Source organism: Battus philenor, unplaced genomic scaffold (assembly GCF_028537555.1).
Source record: "Battus philenor isolate CCGP_79_NKW_IND1 unplaced genomic scaffold, ilBatPhil1.0.hap1 SCAF_1, whole genome shotgun sequence".
In the NCBI taxonomy this organism is placed as follows: Eukaryota; Metazoa; Arthropoda; class Insecta; order Lepidoptera; family Papilionidae; genus Battus; species Battus philenor.
In genome coordinates this window covers 5084391-5105872 of record NW_027181661.1, presented here as the reverse complement: position 1 = coordinate 5105872, position 21482 = coordinate 5084391, and the positions used below count along the sequence as shown (strand labels likewise).

The window sequence follows — 21482 nt, the reverse complement described above, 5'->3', positions numbered from 1 at the left end:
CTGTGCTAAATTACAGACGTGCTAACCATGAATCCTTTTAAAAAAAATCTTTCATTCTCAAAAGAGAAAAAGACGGTCCATCGGGGGGCAGACATAGGCAATTTATGTCAACAAGCACCCACAGTAATTTCATGCAACGCTGATAAACGTGCCATCATGCGGCGTGTTAGCGGTCGATTTTCACGCTGGATACGGGCAACAAAGGCCAGTCATTATGGCAAACTGCCTTGTATTGGGCGTCAATTGCCGGACATGATGTATTGGGGGAACGGAAAGTAACGTAGTTTTCGTAAGTTAAATTCACACGACTACATTTTTAACAATTTTTTATTTCTAATCAACAATATACTCGTACCTTCTTTATTAACAACCTTTTCCCGTCTAGTAAACAAATTATCAATGCCGGAGCGGACGGTTTTTCTGTAAAATTTATCGACAGAAACGACATTACTTTCCGGACACCCTAATAGTACGGTTAGAACTTAGGTTGTTGGAAAAGAATACAAGTGTTAAATAAATAAAATCAATTCATTGCTTTATATAATAACAGATCCCACAATTCGCAGCATAACAAAGTCAAAATAAAATGCTCTTTTGCTGGTTTTCAGCTTCCCTTAGATTCCCAATGTATAATGCGAAAAGTTAAGTAGTATTTATTTACTCTTTTTACACAATTTTAATAACTTAGCCATTTGTAGCCATTCTGTATCAGTCAACCTGAGTTGTGCATAAAGTAGAAAAGTGTGTAATTATTACAGAAAAAAATAATATTAAACCTATGACATTATGTATATTACATATACCATACTTAATATCTAATTACTAATAAACACATAAATATGTGGTTCAGAACCTCAATTTAAGACATAAAGGTTCATACATATAACGTGGTCGAAGGTCGAGGTCACCCGGAAAGCAAAAGAGCAGAGAGGGCTATACTTATTATTTCACTGGAAGATCCGTAGAATAACCAAGGTGACGGACGTAGGTCAAAAAATTGCCCCGCTGAAAAGGTAGGCCGTTGGGGCGGAAAGGTTATCAAGTGGCCTCCCACCAGGTGGACACGAACGGCCGAGCGTCGACTTTAGTCATCTACCAAGAAATTTTAACCTAATTCTGCAGTTGCAATTTATTATAATAAAATGAGGTAAACGTAATGTGTCTTACTAATATGCCGTGTAATGTCTCTCGTCACAAGTGTGTTAAGAAAAAGACCAAAACGCGCTGAGTCACTGCAGGTAACAGCCGGGTGTGGCCGTCTACACTCGTTCTGAAGTGATATGTCCCGGTAAAGCGCTGGATGTAGGCGCGATGTACCTGTCAACGTAGCGAACTTTGGGGGAAGCCTATTCCTAACAGTCAGCGTTTACAGACTAAGATATTTTTATTGTTACATTTAAAATTATGGAAAGGAAGGTCTCTACTATCAACTATGAAATAAAACAATGTATATAGTTAACAAATTATGACACATCATTGTAATTTAAAATGTCAAATAATTGTAATTTTCTACATGTAACAAATATATTAAAACTAAGACATATTCACAATCAATATCATTAACACATTACCAACACACAGCACAGTACTATTGTAATTATATCATGTATCTAAAACCCAAAGCTAATCTGAAATACCTTATTCCCTATTCCACAATAATGCATACATGTCTAGATTAAAATTTAAATTTCAAATACAAATTCAAAATTCATCTTAACAACGATCTATTTACCAACGAAATTTTTAGGAATAATTATAAACACATAACAGCGTTAGAATGTCAGTGAAAAATGAAATTCATTTATAAACAACATGAAAATAGGCCATTACATATATGAAATTATAACATTAAATTATACATTTTTCGCTAATGTTTTGATAATTGCAAGAAAATGCTTGAAATTAATAATTATAGGAACATATTTGTATACTGTATAATGCATAGTGTTATTAAATTGAGGTATCCATTAATTTTTAGAGTCCCTAGTCACATATGCGATTTGCATTGCCAACTTTTTTATAGTATCCATATCTCTGTCACTTAAATGTATATATTTAATTGTTTTGGTGTTTTTAAGGTGAAAAATTACTGTACCGATTGTGTCTTCGGTACTTGCCAGGTGTAGGGTTTTCGTTGAAATGGCGTGTGTGAGCTGGTGTCACTTATCCTCTTCCAAGTTCTTAGAAGATTTCTTCTTGTCTTTCTTGGATTTTGAGATAGTTTCTTTTGAGTTTGGCTGGTCTTCAATGCTGGCCTTTCCTACGGCTTGATCAAGAGGCGGTAAGTCAAGGAGATAGGGCATCATACTCCGGGACTTCTCTTCCTCTGATAGCCACTCCATCTAAGAGAAACGTAACTTATTAGAGATATCAAGAAGATTAACGTGAGCTGAGATTTTATAACTAAATATATAACTTTTTTGAGACGGCAAGTGGCATGTAGTTACTCCAAACGAAATTTCGAAGATATTGAATTGTTCTGAAAAAAGCAATCTATATTGGAAACTTTACATAAATTTTTGTTAACTTTTTTAAAACAACAAAAATCAATCTAATTTTATTTATCCAAATTTTATTATCCAAATTAAATGTTTTAAAAAAAATTACTACAAATATTTCCTGAAAATACAACAGCAAGTAGAGGTACCTTTTGTCGATGGTCAGCAACGGCGTCATCGCAGATATCGAGACACATTTGCTCGGTGAGACGGCCGTCATCGGAGGCGTAAGCAGCTGCCTGCCAAGCCACGCCAAGCTTGGACAAAGCACGGCCAGACATGCCTGCAGTTCTCTCAGCCAACTTCCCACACAGTGCACCATAATCAAATTGTTCTACACTGAGACGTCTGTAAAAACATACATTAAACATTTTGTAACTCCCAATTGGATAAAAGATTAAGAGTAATTTTACATTCCATGTTCATAAAGATTAAAAAGATAAATTCACCTTTTACCCTCTGAAGCAGGTTGCAAAACAAATTTATCAAAGTACAGACGTATCAGTCTCTCTCTTTCATCAAAACCAGGCAGACCAAATTCTATCATTTTATCTAAACGATCATTGATCGCCGAATCGAACTGCTGTGGAGTGTTGGAAGCGAGCACTAACATAATCCGGCTACTTTGATCTGAGGTTCTATAAAGAAATGCGTTAAGAGCTGCTCTCAGATCTTCGCTTATACGCTCTGAAGAACGTTTTCGCAGAAACGCGTCTGCTTCGTCAATAAACAATAGTACCCCTGCAAACGAAATTATTATTTATAACATCTTTTATACAAACAAACAATTTAATTTTATTGTAATCGTACACTTTGAAACTTTGAAAGGTTACATTAAATTACCTTTTCTACTGCTGTTAGCCCAGTCGAAGACTTTATGAATAGCGGCTACTGCATCTTTACCCATGGGAGCCACATCACCGCCGGTAAGAATTGCATAATCCATTCCAGAGTGTTTTGCTAGTTTCTATGAAATTCAAAAAATCACATAAATTTAAAATCACAGTTATTGTAAATAAAACAAACTTGACAAAATCAAAGAAAGTAGGAAAAATTTCAATGATTATCATCATCATGTTAGTCAATCAGATGCTTACTGCAAGGCATAGGCTTCCTAAAATGATCACCACAATGATTATATTATAGTTTATTGTAGCATAGCCATGAAAATTTAAAAAAAAACTAGAATTTTTTGCAAGTGATACATCTTTATGCTTTTATAAATATGTTTATGATTTGAAAATGTCAGTTACATACCTTTGAGAACAATGTCTTGCCAGTACCTGGTGGGCCATACATCAGTAAATTCCTGTAGAATCCCTTGTTAATGCGAGTGTTCTTGGTTGCTATGGCAATATCTCTCAGCCTACGCTCTAAAGTTGGAGCCAACACAACACCTCCTAAAGCATCAGTAGGTTTCTTAAAACTTGCAACTGCTTTGGATACGGTGAGAATTGGGTGCTTAATGGCTTCCAGTAAAGAGAATCTTGATGTTTCATTAACAAGCGTCGGTTTGCCTGTAACAAAGTCAAAATAAATCAATTTAAGGCTCTTCTTTGGTTTTATTTAAAATCAATTATAATTGTCCCAGGATATATTATCAAACTATTGGTTTGAATTTTTTATGGAGTACTGTCCTCTTTATAATAAATAAATCCACTTTTATAAAATAGCTAATTAAATAATATAAACTTTATGGACATATTTTTTAGAAAGTAGATGGTGAAAGAATGGTGTGTGGACAATTACCTATAAGCTGATCTGATGAAATCAATAATTGGACACTTATAACTGCCCGCGGCGGAAGCAGAGGGTGGACACAACCTCTAAAACTGGGGACCTAACTACCTAACTTTTCCAAGTTTCTATTATATTTCCAAAATATTTTTTACAAATTATATATTTTAAGTGTAGCAATGTAAATACACTAAAAATTTGTACTTACCAATCCTAGCTTCAATAAATCTTGCAGTAACAGAAGTAGCGCCTTTTGCTGTATAAACACCAAGGGCTACAAGTGATAATCCACCCGCTACTGTTAAAGTTTTGTCCCAGTCTGTCACCAATGCATTAAGACCTGCGCCTATTACTGAACCAGCCGTCCTATCAAACAAATTTTCATTTTTTTACTCATGGACATTTAAGTATTTCATTTAGTATTTAAGGGATTATACCTGAAGGAAAATGAATTGTTTTGTAACTTTGGTGATATGTTTTATTAGAAAGACATTTTTAGCTAAGGTTAAGTTTGTGTAATGGTTTGTATTAATATTTGGTTTTAATAGTTTATATAGTATATATCTTCATACTTTTGGTCCATCAAAGACAGTTTGTTTATATGGCTAAACTAGATAAACTATTTCCTAAGTTCATCTTTTAATACCAACATTAAGCTTCTATACACTTACTTGATGCTCTCTAACACAGTTGTTCTGTTTTCAGCAGCCTTCAATCTGATTTGTTCTAAACTAATGTCTCTATTCTCCCGATCTGCTTTTGCACGAGCGCGAGCTTCGGCTTCTATAGCTTTCAACTTATTCTTCTCACGAAGTTCCATTTCATGCTCTATGGTAGCCCGTCTGAGAGCTTCTTGCTTTGCAACACTCTCTTCTTGCCTATAACAAAAATATACTTATAGACTATTAAAGCTATGAAAATGGTTATCAATAATCAAGAGTGAAAAAATTAATCATAAAAAATTAACTAGATCTGTGCACAGAAATATTTAGGAATTGAGCCGGAAACTTGGAAAAACTTTTGATCACTACAGCTCCATACATCATTCATACGTCTGATTAGGTTCCTAGTATGCTCAATTCAACAGTAGTTGAAGCAATATACAAAGCCGAAGACCAATAAAGTTGACGTAACATATTGCACCACAGTCCTCAGAAGCGATGAGTATAACACAAAAAGTGAAGCACAAAAATAAAATGCTATGGAAATACAATACCAGGGTGAATCAAAAAGTTCTTAGAAGTGCATATATATGAAACCTTTTTGGATCAAGTTCGATAATTAAATTAAAGAGTGTCTATCACACTATATTTATGCAGACTGTCACTTGTTTTTGTCTGTTCGTTCGCATGTAAAAAATTTTTTTGTGCAACGAGTTGCTAAAAAGTCAAAATTATGGGTAAAAGTGAGTTACGTGCGGTGATAAAATATCTCAGTTTGAAAAAAATGTCTACGAAGGAAATTTTTTTGGACATTCAGCAGACATTAGGGGGTGATGCTGTACCCTATTCTACGGTTGCGTACTGGGTGGCTTAATTTAAAAGAGGTAGATCAAGCTGTAAAGATGACCCGCGTTCTGGGCGGCCTTCAACCTCCGTTACAGAAGAAAATGTCAAAAAGGTTGAGAATCTGGTTTTGGAAGACAGAAGAATGACTATAAAACATATAGCTGAGATCCTAAAGATATCTTTTGGTAGCGTTCAATCCATTTTAATTGATTCACTGGGGTTCAAAAAGGTGTCTGCAAGATGGGTGCCACGAATGTTAACCGACGAAAACAAAAAGCGACGTTTGGAAATTTCCAAGCGTAATCTCGAAATGTTCCAGCGTGATTCGGATAATTTTTGCCGTCGTCTTGTCACCATGGATGAAACGTGGGTCCACCATTTTGATCCTGAAACTAAAAGACAAAGCATGTCTTGGAAACGACCATCCTCTCCATCTATTAAGAAATTTCGAGTTGCTCCTACCGCTGGCAAAGTTATGGCCTCTGTGTTCTGGGATACTGAAGGAATCCTTTTTATTGATTACATGCCAAAAGGCCAGACGATTACTGGACCCTATTATGCAAATTTAATCCCGAAAGTGCGTGAAGCGATTAAAGAAAAACGTCGTGGAAAACTGTCGTTGGGCGTGTTGTTCCTTCAAGATAACGCTCCTGCTCATCGATCGGAAGTTGCGCTCAACGCAATCCGCTGTGCTGGCTTCAATCTCCTTGACCACCCACCATATTCTCCGGACTTAGCCCCAAGTGATTTTCACTTATTTCCAAAATTAAAAGAGTAAATTCGTGGAACAAAATTTCACGATAATGACGCGGTTATAGCTGCCGTAGAGGACTTGTTCGAGAGTCAAGAAAATAATTTTTTTTCACAAGGAATAAGGAAGTTAGAAACGCGTTATTCTAAATGCATTGCATTGGAGTGAGATTATGTAGAAAAATAAAATATTATTATTTAAATCTTTGCATTTTTTAATATTGATTCCAATAATTTTTTGATTCACCCTCGTATATAAGGAGATTTAATCTTCATTACTCCAATTCTAGTTTTTAATTTAGAACACGAATAACTACGACATATGTATCTGTTACATTCAGAAATCAGAAGCTTAGGTGCACATTTACAAAAGTTGAAATGATGGCTTATTATGGAAAGCAATTCATAAAAACATTTTATGAATGAGATAATCAGATTAAAAAGTATATCTAATGTTGCTAGTGATTATAATGGTTAGTGTATGGGAATTTATTACTTATTAATTAAGAGAAACCTCCACCACAATTTCCAAAAAAAGGAACTTGAGTTGTTATACACATTTAATTATATACTTAAATATTCAGTTTATGATGATAGCAAATGGCACTCACTTTCTCAAAATTTCTTCTTGTGATTTCTGCTGTTGCAGCAATTGCTCTTCATATCTTTTCTTTGCGAGCTGGTCTTGATACTGTGCTCTTATTTGGTGTTGCTTGGTTTCTTCCTGTATGTTTTATATGCATAAGTATAATAATGAAGAAAAAACAGTGAAAAAAGTAAATGAAAATTTTTCATTCATAAATATTGAAAAATACTCTTGAAATGAATGCTATATGTTGTAAGGAATTAAATAACACATTTATGATAATCCTTTGTAATATAAAAAATAAAATTCAAAAGATGAAATATCATTGCAGAGCCATATTTACAACTGCGTGACAAAGCACCTATTTTGTATTAGACAAGTGTCAGTATTAACACATTGCTGATGGGTAATTTTACTGAAAATTTATCTTGTGTGACAGGCCAAGTACCATTTTTGCATAAATTTTATGTAACACATTCATTTGGGAAATAATTCTATAAGTTTGATGTAATATCATGTTCGTTCCATTCTTCTTTCAAATCACGATTACTACCTGATGCTATAATATTTCTTTTTTGATATTTTGGTGACCTAATATCAGTTGCTCTCTTGACTTGATATCCATTTTCACAATTACTACATTTTGATTCATAATCACTCAGACAATTAGATAACAAATCTACATATTGAAAGATTCTTCATTAAGTTCCATCAACACAATTTTATTTCAAAAAAAATATTTTAATTTTTTTTTACAAAAAATGGTTTGGCTGCTTTTATAAGCAAGAGAACCATCTTGTGTTACACTGTGTATCATGTGTTAAGATAGCTGATACATAGTAACTAAATGCAAACCTAAAAAATACCTCCACCAATTCACCGGCTTTTCTCTCATATTTGTATGTTGCATGGTGTGTTCACATTTAGACTCATTACACATATAAGTCACTGGTGTAATAAATTGGGTTGAAAAACCAGAAATGCTACAACACAAGCTAATTTTAAATCATAAATTGACTTGACTGTAATATACAGTGAAATGAATTATAAGTAACCTCTGTTTATTATGAATCCATTAATTCAATATGTAATGTGATTACTTTGAAATAAATATTATAAATTATTTATTCTAATGCGCTGTAACAGTATAATAAATTTTGACAGTAGTCAATGGTGACGGCAGATATTTTAATGAACTTGAAGCCAAAATCTTAATTAAGGTACCTGAAGTGTTTTCCTTCTTTCTTCATGGTCAATTCTTTTCTGTTCAACTTTTGACTTTTCAATAGAAGCTTCATACTCTTTGATCTTGGTCATTTGTTCCTGCTGCCGAGTGACCTCTTGCAGTTTGCTAAGTTCCAATGCCTCCTTCGCATGTCCTATTTGATGACAATATATACAAATTAAATGGTTTGCAGTGGCAGCAAAGTAGACGCAGACACCAACAAAATTGTATGTAATAAAGAATGTTAGTTATAAAATTCTACATACTAAAACATGCCAAATTTTCTCTGAAAATGTTTTCATAATTTAAGATAATGTAAACTTTAGACATCCATTTTACTCCCATTCAATTGTAACAGCGAAAGAGTTAAGCAAATATATAAACTATTTATCTGTTTAAATAGAACACTGCATGATAAGACAATTTTAAAGATTTTAATATTGAATAACATCTCCATAAATATGTAAAAATAATTTAAATATATTGGTATGCTATGAATTAATGTTCTAACGAAAAAATGTCTAAAATTTTTTAATTAAGTGCTTATTTCGAATGTTGAATTGCCTAAAGATATATACAATTTCAAGGTTATTTTTTTATATTAAGCACATCTCTCACATGTATTTGATTTTATTGCTTTATACTTTCTTAAGCAGTGTTTTGTGTCATTTCACATCGTCAATAATTCGGTGAATAACTTACTTATAACTATTTACCCGAATCACACCGACTATAGGTTAGGAGGTCATATTATGCAATACTCCAAAATGTACTTAATAAAGGGTGAATTAACAACTTACTTGATCTTTCAAGCTCTTTAGCAGCTTGAGCGGCTCTCTCAAGAGCGCTGGAGTCAAATCTGTAGGCTTCCATAGCCCGTTTTTCAGCTTTAGTGAGATTTACAGGCGGAGCAGCGGGCCCGGAATCACCAGCGTCCGCTGGTGGTTCTTCCGTAGGGGGCATCTGCGGCCGGCTATACCCAAATAACCACGACATTGTTGTTTTAATTAATTTTAATTCATGAATTAAACGTTAATTATTTTTTTAATATTAAAAGTGGCCTAAAGAATCACGTCAACCAATAGAGTTTGACTAAACCAAGTGAGTGAGACGCATGAGTATTACCATAGATTATAGAATAGTTTTAGAGATGTTAAATATTAATATTTAATCAATGTTAAATCATTACTTTTCCCTATTATTCTTTAATTAAGCATTTTAATTTATATCATATTAGGTATTTATATATATAAATATGGTTTTACAATAATAAAACGAAAAAAAAAATCGTTAGTTTTATTTACTTTTTAATTCATTCTTGTACACATTTGTGGTCAAACTCGCCTGATGGAAAGCAACGATGTGGTCGAAGATTTAGCATAACGCCACTGATTTACTTTATTCTGATTACAAAGAGACCTGGGTTAAAGTTCCCGCGAAATAAGGAAGCCAGCAGATCGTTCTATACTCTGGTTGTGCAAATTAGAAACATTGAGTTAAACACGCTATTAACGCCTCAAAGGTAACTCCTCGGAGTAAGGGTTGTAGTGGATCCACTTCCTATTCGTCCTATAAGAAAACGTTAATGGTAGGATAAGGTAGTAAATTACCGCAGCGCTTTCTCCAAAATGAATCCTGTATAAAATTAAGAGACTCAAAATTCGCCAACGGTGTTCAAAGTTGAAAAGTTTCTTGGAAACTATCTCATTACCATCCCTAGGACGAAAGTCCGCCATTCTAGCGAATCAAGATCTTTGAGCTGACATTTAAGCGATCCATCTCTGATCCGGCAGCAATGTCCGGATCGGTGTTTGATACAGAGTAAGCAACTTTCCGTATTGAGATACCGCATACACTCACCTTTTAGTTGAATTACCATGTAATGGAAAGTTTATTTATTATTTTGTAAAAGTTAAACTATCAGCAACCTTCAATAGTTTGCCGATTAATATTATTATAGGCAGATTTATAAAAATTACGAAGAAAGTGGTAATCTATTATATCAATTTATAGGATGTATGGTTTATGGAATTACAGCTGCGTCGTTTGGCGAATCATTGTCCAGAAGCAACAGTGGATTCGAGCACTACCGATCTCTGTTGTTGAATAGATTTTTTATGGCCGCGTCTTCTTTTTGACCATACATATATAAACGTTCAAATCAAAACTGACCTGTTTGCCATTTTGCGCTACCATCAGAACAAGAAACAAGATGGCCTTCGTAAAAAAACCTCGTACTTCGAAAAATGCTTTGCTGACATTCTAATACTAGAGACTACTGCCCATTCTCAGGGAACTTCTTTGTAAGAAGTGGCAATCCTGTATAATAAATGCACAAACTGTGAATTATCCCAGATTTGATTGTATCCCGGGAATCGAACTCGCGAACGCAAGTCACCCATCACCACTGTTCGCTGCTGGCAACGAATTAGACATAAAGTACCTTTAAAGGTAATGAAAAGAAATTAAAATATTTACTTGCTTCTCAATGCGTGTATGAAGAATCCACCCACCTTGGCCAAGATTTCGTTAACATTTAAACTTCACACCTCAAGGAAATACGACGATTGAGTTCTTGGCACCGATACTACTGGAATTTGTAGGCTACAATTGTAACACATGATTTCAGCACTTACTTCTCCTCTGTTGATGTAGTTGCTATCCGCCCGGGGGCTTTTACAGCTTCATCGGAGCTGGGTTCACGAAGCTGAAGGGTCCGTGACCTTAAAATAATTTCAGCAAGATGGTGCCACTTGTCACACGTTTAGACTCTGCCGGTGGTCAAGGAAATGTTTTCGGAAAAGCTGTTTTTTTTATCGCGGCGACATTCCATGATCACCCCTAACTTAGATCTATCTTCAGCAGACTTCTTTTTATGGAGTTATTTAAAGAATCGTGTCTACATTCATAAACCAAATACTCTACGACTACTGAAAGAAAAAATCAGCGCTAAAATGTCGGCGATCTTTTTGCGACGAGTATTTGAAAATTTCCGCACTCATTTAGAATAGTGCAAAAATCGAAATGGTGGTCATGTATATAACTTTTATAAAGTAATACCAGCGATTTATTTTTCCTCTAAATAAACGAGTTTTAAAATGTATCTAAAGTTTTTTATTAGAATTTTTCAAATATTTACTAATTCATGGGCCACCTTATATATTGTAAGTTCATAAAGTTTCCGATTTTTCCAGGAAGTTTGACATAGACAATATAAATATCAAAAGCAAAGATAAATTTCTCATAACTAAGATTCGAGTTAACTCATTTTTATGACCAATATATTGCCTTTACAATTGGATACCGGATAATATCCAAAAATATGCCATTGCTAGATTTAAAAAAAGAATTTATCAGTATTTATTAAATAAGTACTGATACATTAATTAAAAAAATACGAAGCTCCGCAGTTTTTTTTTTTGAGTCTGTGGCATTTACCATACGAATACGTGGCGGACTTAACTTGACATCAACAAGAGATGTAATCCAACGAATGTTAAATAGAGATTTTTTTTAATTTGAACGCAACCGAATTCAGTTAGGGGATTCCAGGCGTCGGATTTGTAGGCTACTATAGCTTAACGGCCATCCATTCCGGTGATAAAAAATTACCTAACGTGAACCGGGGTTCCTGAATGAGTCACCAAGCATAGTTCCTTCGCCATTTTCTACGCGGTTAAGTTGATGGTAGGGTCTTTGAAAATCAACTGGGTTACCGGTGATGAATTATGGTTTTATACGATGGGTCTAATAAGAAAGCATAAGGAACCCAGAGAGCAATCGTTGCTAACCAAAATTTCTGATGTAAATTGAAGAATAGTTCGTCTGAAGTTGCTGTGGGCGGGGCACATCGCTCGCAACAGACAGGCGTTGTGGCCCGACGGTTTTCGAGTCGCACACATGAGTTAGTAAACGCGGCATTGGTAGGACATTACTAGATGTACCGATGACATAGTTAAGGTCGCCGGAAGTCGCTGCATGTGAGTAGCGGAAGACCGGCGGCTTATCGTGGCGATCTTTGCCTGAGGCCTGTGCCTAGCAATGGATGTCTATCGGTTGAAAATATTAACATAGACCTTGACTTAACACAGATTCAATTTTCAACGACCTATTTGATTTTCAAGTTGACGTTATGAAGAATCGACAATTTCATAAATTAACAATAATTGACTAAATTATCTAACAAACATTATTATTTAGTTTTAGAAAATTTCTATGGAATTTTTTTACTAACGGTATTTAATAACAATGAGGAAATCGTGATACAATTACTGAATATTACATTACTTTCATAGCTATTTATTTAAACGTGTGAATTGTTGGAATATAAAAAGTCGTTTAAATAAATACAAAGATATGTAAAAAAATAAATAAAACAAGACATACATGTGAGACATATATTTATATTCACAAAACAGTACTTGTTGGATATAAGTTCTTCGAAACAGGATAAATCTTAAAATAATCACTTATATATAATAGTCTTGTGATAACACAGACATTTATTTTATAGTTTTAAGTTAAATAACAACAATTTGATAAATAATTTTTACGTGATATACATACTATAAAAAATTCCATCACCTTTATCACTTGGGTATTGTTTTTAACAAATTGTCAAACATTTGAGAATGTATCCTTTTTCTTTTCTTACGTAGTATAATATAAAAAAAGTCTTTATCATTGGATTGGAAAGCATTGTTATTGTATAATTTTATAAAGAAGTTCTGAATTTAGAAATTAGTATTCTGAGCAAAAAATCTCAAGGCTGAAAATTAAGTTGTCAAAATTTGTTTCGTGTTCAAGGTTTATTAAATCATTTAATTATGTAGTGTAATATTTATTACATTAAGGTAAAAACGGATTTCGTCCTTAGCCTAGATTCAGTTTATACAAAATCTCTTAAATATAATGTCAAAATTGTAGCAACAAGTAATGAAACATTTTAAATAATAAAAAAAAAACAACGAATTAATGATGCAATGTAAAATAAATTTTGAAGAATAAGTCGTGAAACAGTTTAAAATAATTTTAGCAAGAGGTAATAAAACAGTTAAAACAAATTAACAAAAGAGAAGCAATGAAACAGTTTAAAAACATTGTGTCAAAAACAGGTCATCTTAATATTTGAAAAAAAAAAGAACCCGGAAATTCGTATTCAAATTACATATTTTGTTTAAAAATAATTCTAATGTAATTCTCTAAGCGATATTTATAAAGCAAGTAAACATTAAATAACTAAACAACAAAGAAAATAAATATCGATCAGTACTTGACCATTGTTTCCCATTAGCTATACTTTAAAATAAACTTGAAAGATGTGGAATAAAATAATATTAAGTTTTAAATTAGAATCTTGATCTTGTCACTGGATGTAAGAAGTTATGTTAAGAATTTTCATATCATGGAAAACAATTGCTACCAGCCATAAATTTACTCAATTAGATGACGGAACATAACACTTAAAAAAAAATACGTGCCCTACCAGTACAACAAGACTTCTTTGGCTCTGGTTCATCATCAACTACTATAACACGCGGTGTAGTTGATGCAACTTCAGGTACAGTGTTTTGTTCACATTTTACTAACATATCTTTTATTAAGTCAAGGAAGAGGTCTTCTACTCCTTCATTATTTTTTGCTGATGTATTTTGGTGGTTAGCACCAACGATACGTGCAAGCCTAAAATTAAAAAAATGTCTATATAAATATGAAAAGGTATTAAATTTTAATAGTAGAAGAACGGGAACAGTAGCTTTTTATTTTATTTTAATACTTTCACTACACTATATTCATAAGAATAACCACCAAAAATACACAAACTATGTATGTTGCTTTTACATAGGTATATTGACATTTGCCTAAGGAGAAAAATTCAACCAAGTAAAATATTAAAGGCAGTCTATAATAACGAAATTGAACAACACTTTGAAATTATCCTTTAAATAAAGAAATAATTGAAACAAGGCCAATATTGATTGTATCAAGTAGGTTTGGCAGTCTTGACAAATGAATGCCATGCACCATAACATAGAAGTTTTTGTATTGTCATTGTTTTTGTAAATATAATTAATGTTAAATATGTTGTCCAGTGATATTTAATAGTTGATTATTTAATATACATATTTTGTTACAGAACTTTGTATAGAAATCAAAGAAATATTACAATAGTATTCCTTATCTGAAAACAAGAGGGTAGAAACAAATGGGAATTATGTAAGAAGTTGTACAACTAAACATGTTAAATAATATCATTAGAAAACAAACCTTTCAGCTTCAAGTATGGGCACTCGTCGCTCTTCCTCCAAATCTATTTTGTTACCAGCAATAGCTATAACAATGTCTGAACCAAGCATGGTCTTTAACTCTTTTACCCAGGTTTTGACCTTAAAAAGCATTTATTAATTTAGTGCACAGACATTTAAAAAATAATAATATAATTATATAGAATAATATAATAATTCATGGAATGCTAATCAAAAAAATACTTTAATGAACTATTCTTTATTTTATTAAATAGTGTAGTAACAACTTTCTATACCATAATCTAATTAAAAGAAACTAAGCAATCAATATCAAGTAGAACTAGGGTCATAGGTTGATACTGACAAAACCCAAAAATTATATATTGTTTTAAAGGTTGGTCCTATAATTTCACATTTGGTTTAAGTTGGCTGAAATAGTTATTTTGAGGGTGGCATTGGACAAAAAGTGCTGTTATCTTGGCCATAAATTAAGTCATATTCAGTTTGTCGTTGATTGCATACCATGCTCTATGGAATTCTTATTAAATATCATTTTTTTATTTATATAAAGCATTACTATTATCTATTGGCAATTGAATATATTATTCAGTGTTGTCAACTTTTATACATTAAATTTTTTTTGAATTTGAAGCCTGTATATTCTATATATTCACAAATCTGCTCACATTCGGAGTATTTGATATTAGAACATTATAAACATGAAAATATATTATTACTAAGATTTGGACATACTTACTTTTTCAAAGGAATCTTTATCGGTTATATCATACACTAAAATGGCACCATTGGCATTTCTGTAGTAAATTGGACCAAGAGCATGGAATCTTTCTTGACCAGCAGTGTCCCAGATTGAAAGATTAATCCTTTTTCCATCTATGTTCAATTTCTTATTGAGAAATGTGGCCTAGAATAAAAAAAACTAAATTAAAATTTATCAGAAAAGAATTTGTTATTTCTAATAATACCCAAATAATGCACTAGTAAGAAATAAGTTAATTAAGTAACAAGTATATAATTAATATAATTAAGTAATTTATATCAATCATTATCAATTATTTTTACAATATAAGTAGTAAGCTACCACTGGTTTAGGAAGGTGATCTGTTGCGAAGACCCAGCCAGAAACTTAACAGTCTGTTGTAAAAGAAATTTCACAACTTTTCATGTGTACATTATAATAACAAACATGTGAATGAGTTAACAAACCAAGTTCCATACTTAAACTATCAACTAAAAACTCATGAATACTCTAATAATATTTAGTTCATAATGTATTTTAAATTTAAAACTAAAAAAAGCAAGGTAAGATGTCATGTGAAACTTTATTATATATGCATAAACTCAGACCCATAAAGGATCTATTAACTTTTTGAAAATTGAATTAAGGTATTAGGGATGCATTTATATTTAATGTTTTTTCATGTGTCTATTTCTGTTTTTCATATAAGATTTTAAATTATGGTTTTTAAATAATATGTTATTAAAAATAAGGAATTGTAACAGGATTCAAGATGTCTAGTTTATTCTCATATTTTGTATTGCTTTATGCAACCACATGAGACATTTTCAAAATCTGAATTTTATTAGAGAGAATATTGGGTAAAAAATTGTTGACATGTTGTTATGCTAATGCTAATGCTGAACTTAGTACTATAAAATGTTTAAATCTTTAAATTATTGTATAATGAGCTTTATTGTAATTGACTACTATTAATAAAATAATGAAGGTGTATTTTAATATTCAAAAAACTTTGATAGAGTTTGAAATATTTGAACAAAAGATTGTTGAAATTTATAATATAACATAACTATGCAATACATTCATACCTATTTTTCCTATATCTATATATTAATATAAAATCTAAAAATCTGCATAAGAAAAACATCATTCAATGTAAAAGTTTGTGTTAAATGTAATAAATGAGTACATGTAATCAATAAGTCATATGAGTAATCTTGTAGCATCTTGGAAGCCATTGTAATGCTATTTTTAAATCCTGCCTCTGTAACACTTATTGTTGAAGTAAATATAAATTTCTACATATATAATTATATGTAGATCAATGTAAACATATATAATTTCTACATATATGTTACATTATAGTTGATAAAACAAAGACACAACAAAGCGATACAATCATAGATAAGATAACATTATGAAAAAGTGTATTTATATGATTACAAAGGAAAGATGAACTATATATAGGATTGCTGAAGACAGAAAAGTCATGATGAGACAGGCCTCTTCAAAAATATTAAAGAGACAAAGAATGAAAACTATGTAAAGTTTAACTGTCCACAGTTTTAAAATTTTCACTCTTGTATATTAGGGCAAAGTGAGCAAAATTGTATGTCATGAAGGTAGCATAAAACATTTATGATCATATCAGCCATAAAATATCCACTGCTGGACATAGCCTCTCCATAGATTTGTAGTAGAACTGGTTGATATCTATGTAGTTAGAGTAAAAATAAACATCATTATTATTTCAGCCATAAGACATCTACTGTTATACAAAAGCAAACCTTGTGGATTCCTAATGGACAGGTTGGAAGCCACCAATGTTTTCCAATGTAACAAGGTTGTCTATCAACATTGTTAGTGGAAGTCATTGAGCTTGCCACTCCATGGTCTCCATATCATAAAGAACAAATGATTTCTCTGTGTATAAACACAGGATAAAAAGTAAGCACAGGTGTATATATTATGTAGGTAAAATAAAAATATCAAGTGTCATCAGACTTATTGTAATAAATAACAAGGACTAATTATAATAAATAATATTAGAATTATGGCTTAGGCCAAGTATGAAGTAAAAACCGTGTTTAATAAATTTAAATCAATTTGTAGATCTAATCAAAACATTGTAACTATGATAAAAATAGTTTTATGTTTATTAGAAAAATAGCTTAATAACAATTTCCTACATAGTTATTACATGTTTTGTCCTTAAATATGCAATTTGTTTAATAAAGAATAAAAGTAGATTGTGAAGGTGTTGAAAATATATAAGATCTCTCGTTAAAACCCTCTGTCTTTGCTAAGCTCAGTTTACAGTGAAATAAATATTTTAAAAAATTGGACTACCGTTTCAGTGTGGGTTAAAATTTGCAATTTTCTCCTTTTGTTAAGGTATCTATTCGTATAGTTCTCATATTAATACAACCAGAGTAATCAGAAAATGTTTTGCATTACCTGTAGTGTGGTAAGATGTTTGTCGTTAAATTTATTCTCAATGTACCGCAAAAGCAATGAAGTTTTCCCTACACATCCCTCACCTAATAATACCACTTTGAAATTATGTGTTTCAGTCTTCGCCATTGTAATGTCTCTAAATTGGCCTTTTGTGATTTTAACTAATAAAAATTATATACACCTTAATCTTTTTAAAAATAGTCCTCATAGACTTACACTACTTTCATAAGGTACTTAAGCTTTGTTTTATGTACAATTTGGCACAACGTAAAAAACTTTGATAACGAATATAAATTACTTTCTCTATTTAATACACCGTGATGATAAATGTTGAGACGGTACATTTAACAGAATGACAGTGTAATATCCATAGACATCTAGAGCAAAGGGCTATAGACATTTACTATGGAATATTTCGTCGGCTACAAAGTAGTGAAGCATTAAAAGTAAATTTTTTTTTACAATAACCAATAATCAGTTTTTAATTTATTTCAAAAATATATAAAAATACTTTATTTAAACTGTTACATAAATGAAGGCGCTTACTTTTATCGTTTTATATTTTAAAAATTAACAAAGTTTTAAATCTTTTATTGAATTTTTAAAGCGATAAGAAAAATAAGCATGTTTCGGATAGATAACGTTTAAATTACTCTTTTAATGACATGTAAGGTATCATCAGTTTTCCCAAACTGAGAATATTATTTGTACGATGATCACATTTCATTTAAATTTTTAAAGGATTTCAGAAAGTTTTCGGGAATGGATGATATATCAATGCAATTTGTAAATGGAAAAATATTCAAAAGATTTTGTATTCATAAAAACCTGTGTAGCGTTTATGCTTTGTCTTGCTGGCCACTGGGGCCACAATACTACTACAAATTAGTGAATTTGAAATCGAACGCTTAAGAATAATTTAACATACAAGAATTGTGGCCGTAGTGGCCAGAAATACGGAGCGTTTACGTTGCAAACTGATCATATAAATTCTAGCACATAAATTTACATCTCAGTTATAATGTACAAAAATAACATTGTGATAATTTTTAAATTTCACAGTTGGGCAAATCATCTATTGTTTGATCATACTAGAATTAATTTAGATTAACATAATTTATAGCAAAATAGTACAGTTATATTTAATTTAAAAATGAGAATATTTGCAATAACCATTTTAAATTGTAAATTAAGAAAGATGTGTGGGTGCTAACGACAAGGAAACAAAAAGTAACCTGTTCCATAAAATTCGAGTAAGGCGTCATGATCCGTATTCGCTCGATATATTTTGTAATAACGTGTTTGTCGTTAATCAAATAAAGTCATTATATACTCTTCTGATATTTAATATTTAAACTTCAAAATTACTTACTAAAATTATATGTACAGTAATAAGAATTAGTATGCGTTGTCGACTGATCGTTTTAACGTTTTACAGACAAAGCGATTTAAATTATTGAAGTCTCTAGAGGTTTCATTAAAAAGGTTAAATTGCATTTCAACCACACTCCTATAGCAATCGTTTAGTAGAGACAGAAGTTATAACAATGTTATCAACATTCAATTACTACTTGCATAGTGACTATGTTTCCAATCAAATAACAATTAATCCGCATTCCCCTTTCCTTTGTGTTGCCGGCTCATTGCAATTAATATGGTTTGATGTTAATTACATGTCCGAGAGAATATTACAAGTTTGTTTCTCTCGATAAGTTTCTATTATCATTTAGACATTTAATTTAATTATAAATAAACACTCATGAAATAAATATGCGTTATAAATATATTTCTAATATATAATATTTACATATGGTTTATTTTAATTTAACCTGTTACGTGTGTTCTAAACATGGAAGGAAAAATGTCTTTGAGGCGTGTATAACGATGGACGTTGGATTTCAATTGTTTTTCCCAAATTTTCACCTCCTTGGTGGTTTATTAATGTTTTACTGTGCTATCAATATATCAAATTTACCTGTTCAACTTACCTAATTTCAACTTACCTGCTACGATCTCGTTAATTTTCATAATGATTCATTTAAATAAAAAAGAAAGTATTTATATTAATAAATACGTTTATTTCAGAAACCCTCGAATATCTATATAATAATTAGAAAGAATCGGAAAAATACCTGAAATAATGTAAATTTAATCTTTGAAGGGTTTTTCCGATGCATTATATAGCACTTATTACGAGAACACATCCTCTGTCTCGTTTTATACTTTGGCGATTACTGTCACGAAATACGCGATTATTCGGACGCGTGGTTAGTGTAATTAAATGTATTAAACCTCTTTTGTCACCCTAACAATGTGTAATCGCAATGCGATTTTTTCTTCTTTTTATAATGAGAGATTGTCAAGATGGAAAAAAGGATGAAGACTGAATTTTATTCGGGAAGACGGAAGGAGTATTTTTCAGGATAAAGAGGACATGCGTTAGTGAGGCATGTGATGGCGCACAAAGTGCGCACTTGCAAAGGAAAACACGACATGGGCTGGTGAGGCATGTGTTGGCGCACGGAGCGTGCGCATGTGAAGGTTTAACCAACATGCGTTGGCGAAGGATGTGTTGGCGCATTGAGTGCGCGCGTGAGAAGTGCAAAGGTGAAGCCGTGTTGTGCTGTGATTGATTGGTAAAACAGTTACAGGCCTCACGTGGTAAGATTCTTGCACAATGACGGTTGGTTAGTACTTACCCTTCGCCCGGGTAAGTTGCACAAACCATTGGTAGATTGATTTGTATTAGGAGATGATGTATACCGAGAGATAGATTAAAGATTATATTGAGATGGTGATGGTTGTGGCGGGACTGCAGGGGCGAGTGTGGAGGGCCCATCCGGATCAATGACCCGGCCGTGTTTGATGATAGCCTTGGACGACTAGCCTACCTGATTTACACGGGAGCTGTGCCCGGGTTTCTGGAACTCCGGGGTAGGACTGGGTGTCCTAGGTAGAGGGCGATATGCTTGAGACAGTGGGTTCACCTGCTTATTTAACATGAGAGCAATGTCTGGGTTTCTGAGACTCCTAGGTGGATCTGGGTGTTTCGCTATCGGTGTTACTCTGTAGTGATATGAATTGGTAGATATCAGTAGCTGGAGCGTAGTTGGCAGCGGGTGTGCCCGTCCTGTGGGGACCGTGCACGGTTTGGTGACTCCCGGGTGCGTTTCGTGTGTCAGTGCGGATTCGGTTAAATGTGTTTACATGTGTTGGGTCTTGATTTCTTGGTATACATCAACGTGCCTTTGTCGGCAAATTAATTTTCTGTTTGAACCTAAAGTTAAAATGCGAAGCAGATTGATTGTAGATTACACTATTTATGATAGTAGATTCTTAATGTAGTGTATTATACAGTGTAATATGTAAGGTGGCGACAATTACAGCCCACTGGTTTCATATATTTCATGTTTTCTTTGACAGTTCAGTTGTAAAAATTTGTGCGCTCCCTAGTGTAAAACTACCGTCGTAATTATATGGTCTGTTGTTAAAGCAGTCGTGATTATATGATTTGATGTATTTGTTTTTGTTCGGCTACATAAGCCGGTAAAAACATAGCAATTAGTACATGGTAATTGGTTATAGGTGTATAGCTTTAAAGAGATAAATCTATAAGCTCATCTGTCAGCTAAAAGGTTTAAAGATTTGCACCTTCTTTAAACCCATCTGTATAACTTGATCACTCTAAAATAAGTTCCAATAATATTTTTTTCTAT

At 32.4% G+C, this 21482-nt stretch overlaps 2 protein-coding genes across 2 annotated transcripts; both read right to left on the bottom strand.

Moving 5' to 3' along the window:
* Positions 1-1174: 1174 nt before the first annotated feature.
* On the bottom strand, positions 1175-9391 carry bor (ATPase family AAA domain containing bor). The gene is made up of 10 exons (XM_068775951.1): positions 9105-9391; positions 8304-8458; positions 7105-7217; positions 4907-5113; positions 4444-4601; positions 3756-4015; positions 3342-3465; positions 2948-3239; positions 2648-2846; positions 1175-2342 (listed from the first exon to the last, which is right to left on the bottom strand). Exons 1-10 carry the CDS (start codon positions 9298-9300, stop codon positions 2160-2162), a joined length of 1887 nt encoding a protein of 628 aa, XP_068632052.1. The 5' UTR covers positions 9301-9391; the 3' UTR covers positions 1175-2159.
* A 3336-nt stretch (positions 9392-12727) lies between these two features.
* LOC137918758 (ras-related protein Rab-21-like) lies at positions 12728-18100 on the bottom strand. The gene is made up of 4 exons (XM_068761657.1): positions 17767-18100; positions 15307-15474; positions 14572-14690; positions 12728-13986 (listed from the first exon to the last, which is right to left on the bottom strand). Exons 1-4 carry the CDS (start codon positions 17890-17892, stop codon positions 13767-13769), a joined length of 633 nt encoding a protein of 210 aa, XP_068617758.1. The 5' UTR covers positions 17893-18100; the 3' UTR covers positions 12728-13766.
* Between the last annotated feature and the right edge of the window lie 3382 nt (positions 18101-21482).

Excerpts from the sequence above, each read along its gene's own strand:
- LOC137918758 (XM_068761657.1), bottom strand. The coding sequence starts at position 17,892 with ATGGCGAAGACTGAAACACATAATTTCAAAGTGGTATTATTAGGTGAG. Across the intron at positions 15,475-17,766 it reads AACATCTTACCACACTACAG|GCCACATTTCTCAATAAGAA; the intron begins GTAATGCAAAAC and ends TTTTTATTCTAG. Across the intron at positions 14,691-15,306 it reads ATAAAGATTCCTTTGAAAAA|GTCAAAACCTGGGTAAAAGA; the intron begins GTAAGTATGTCC and ends ATGCTTTTTAAG.
- bor (XM_068775951.1), bottom strand. The coding sequence starts at position 9,300 with ATGTCGTGGTTATTTGGGTATAGCCGGCCGCAGATGCCCCCTACGGAA. Across the intron at positions 8,459-9,104 it reads TAAAGAGCTTGAAAGATCAA|GACATGCGAAGGAGGCATTG; the intron begins GTAAGTTGTTAA and ends GTCATCAAATAG. Across the intron at positions 7,218-8,303 it reads AAAGAAGGAAAACACTTCAG|GAAGAAACCAAGCAACACCA; the intron begins GTACCTTAATTA and ends TAAAACATACAG.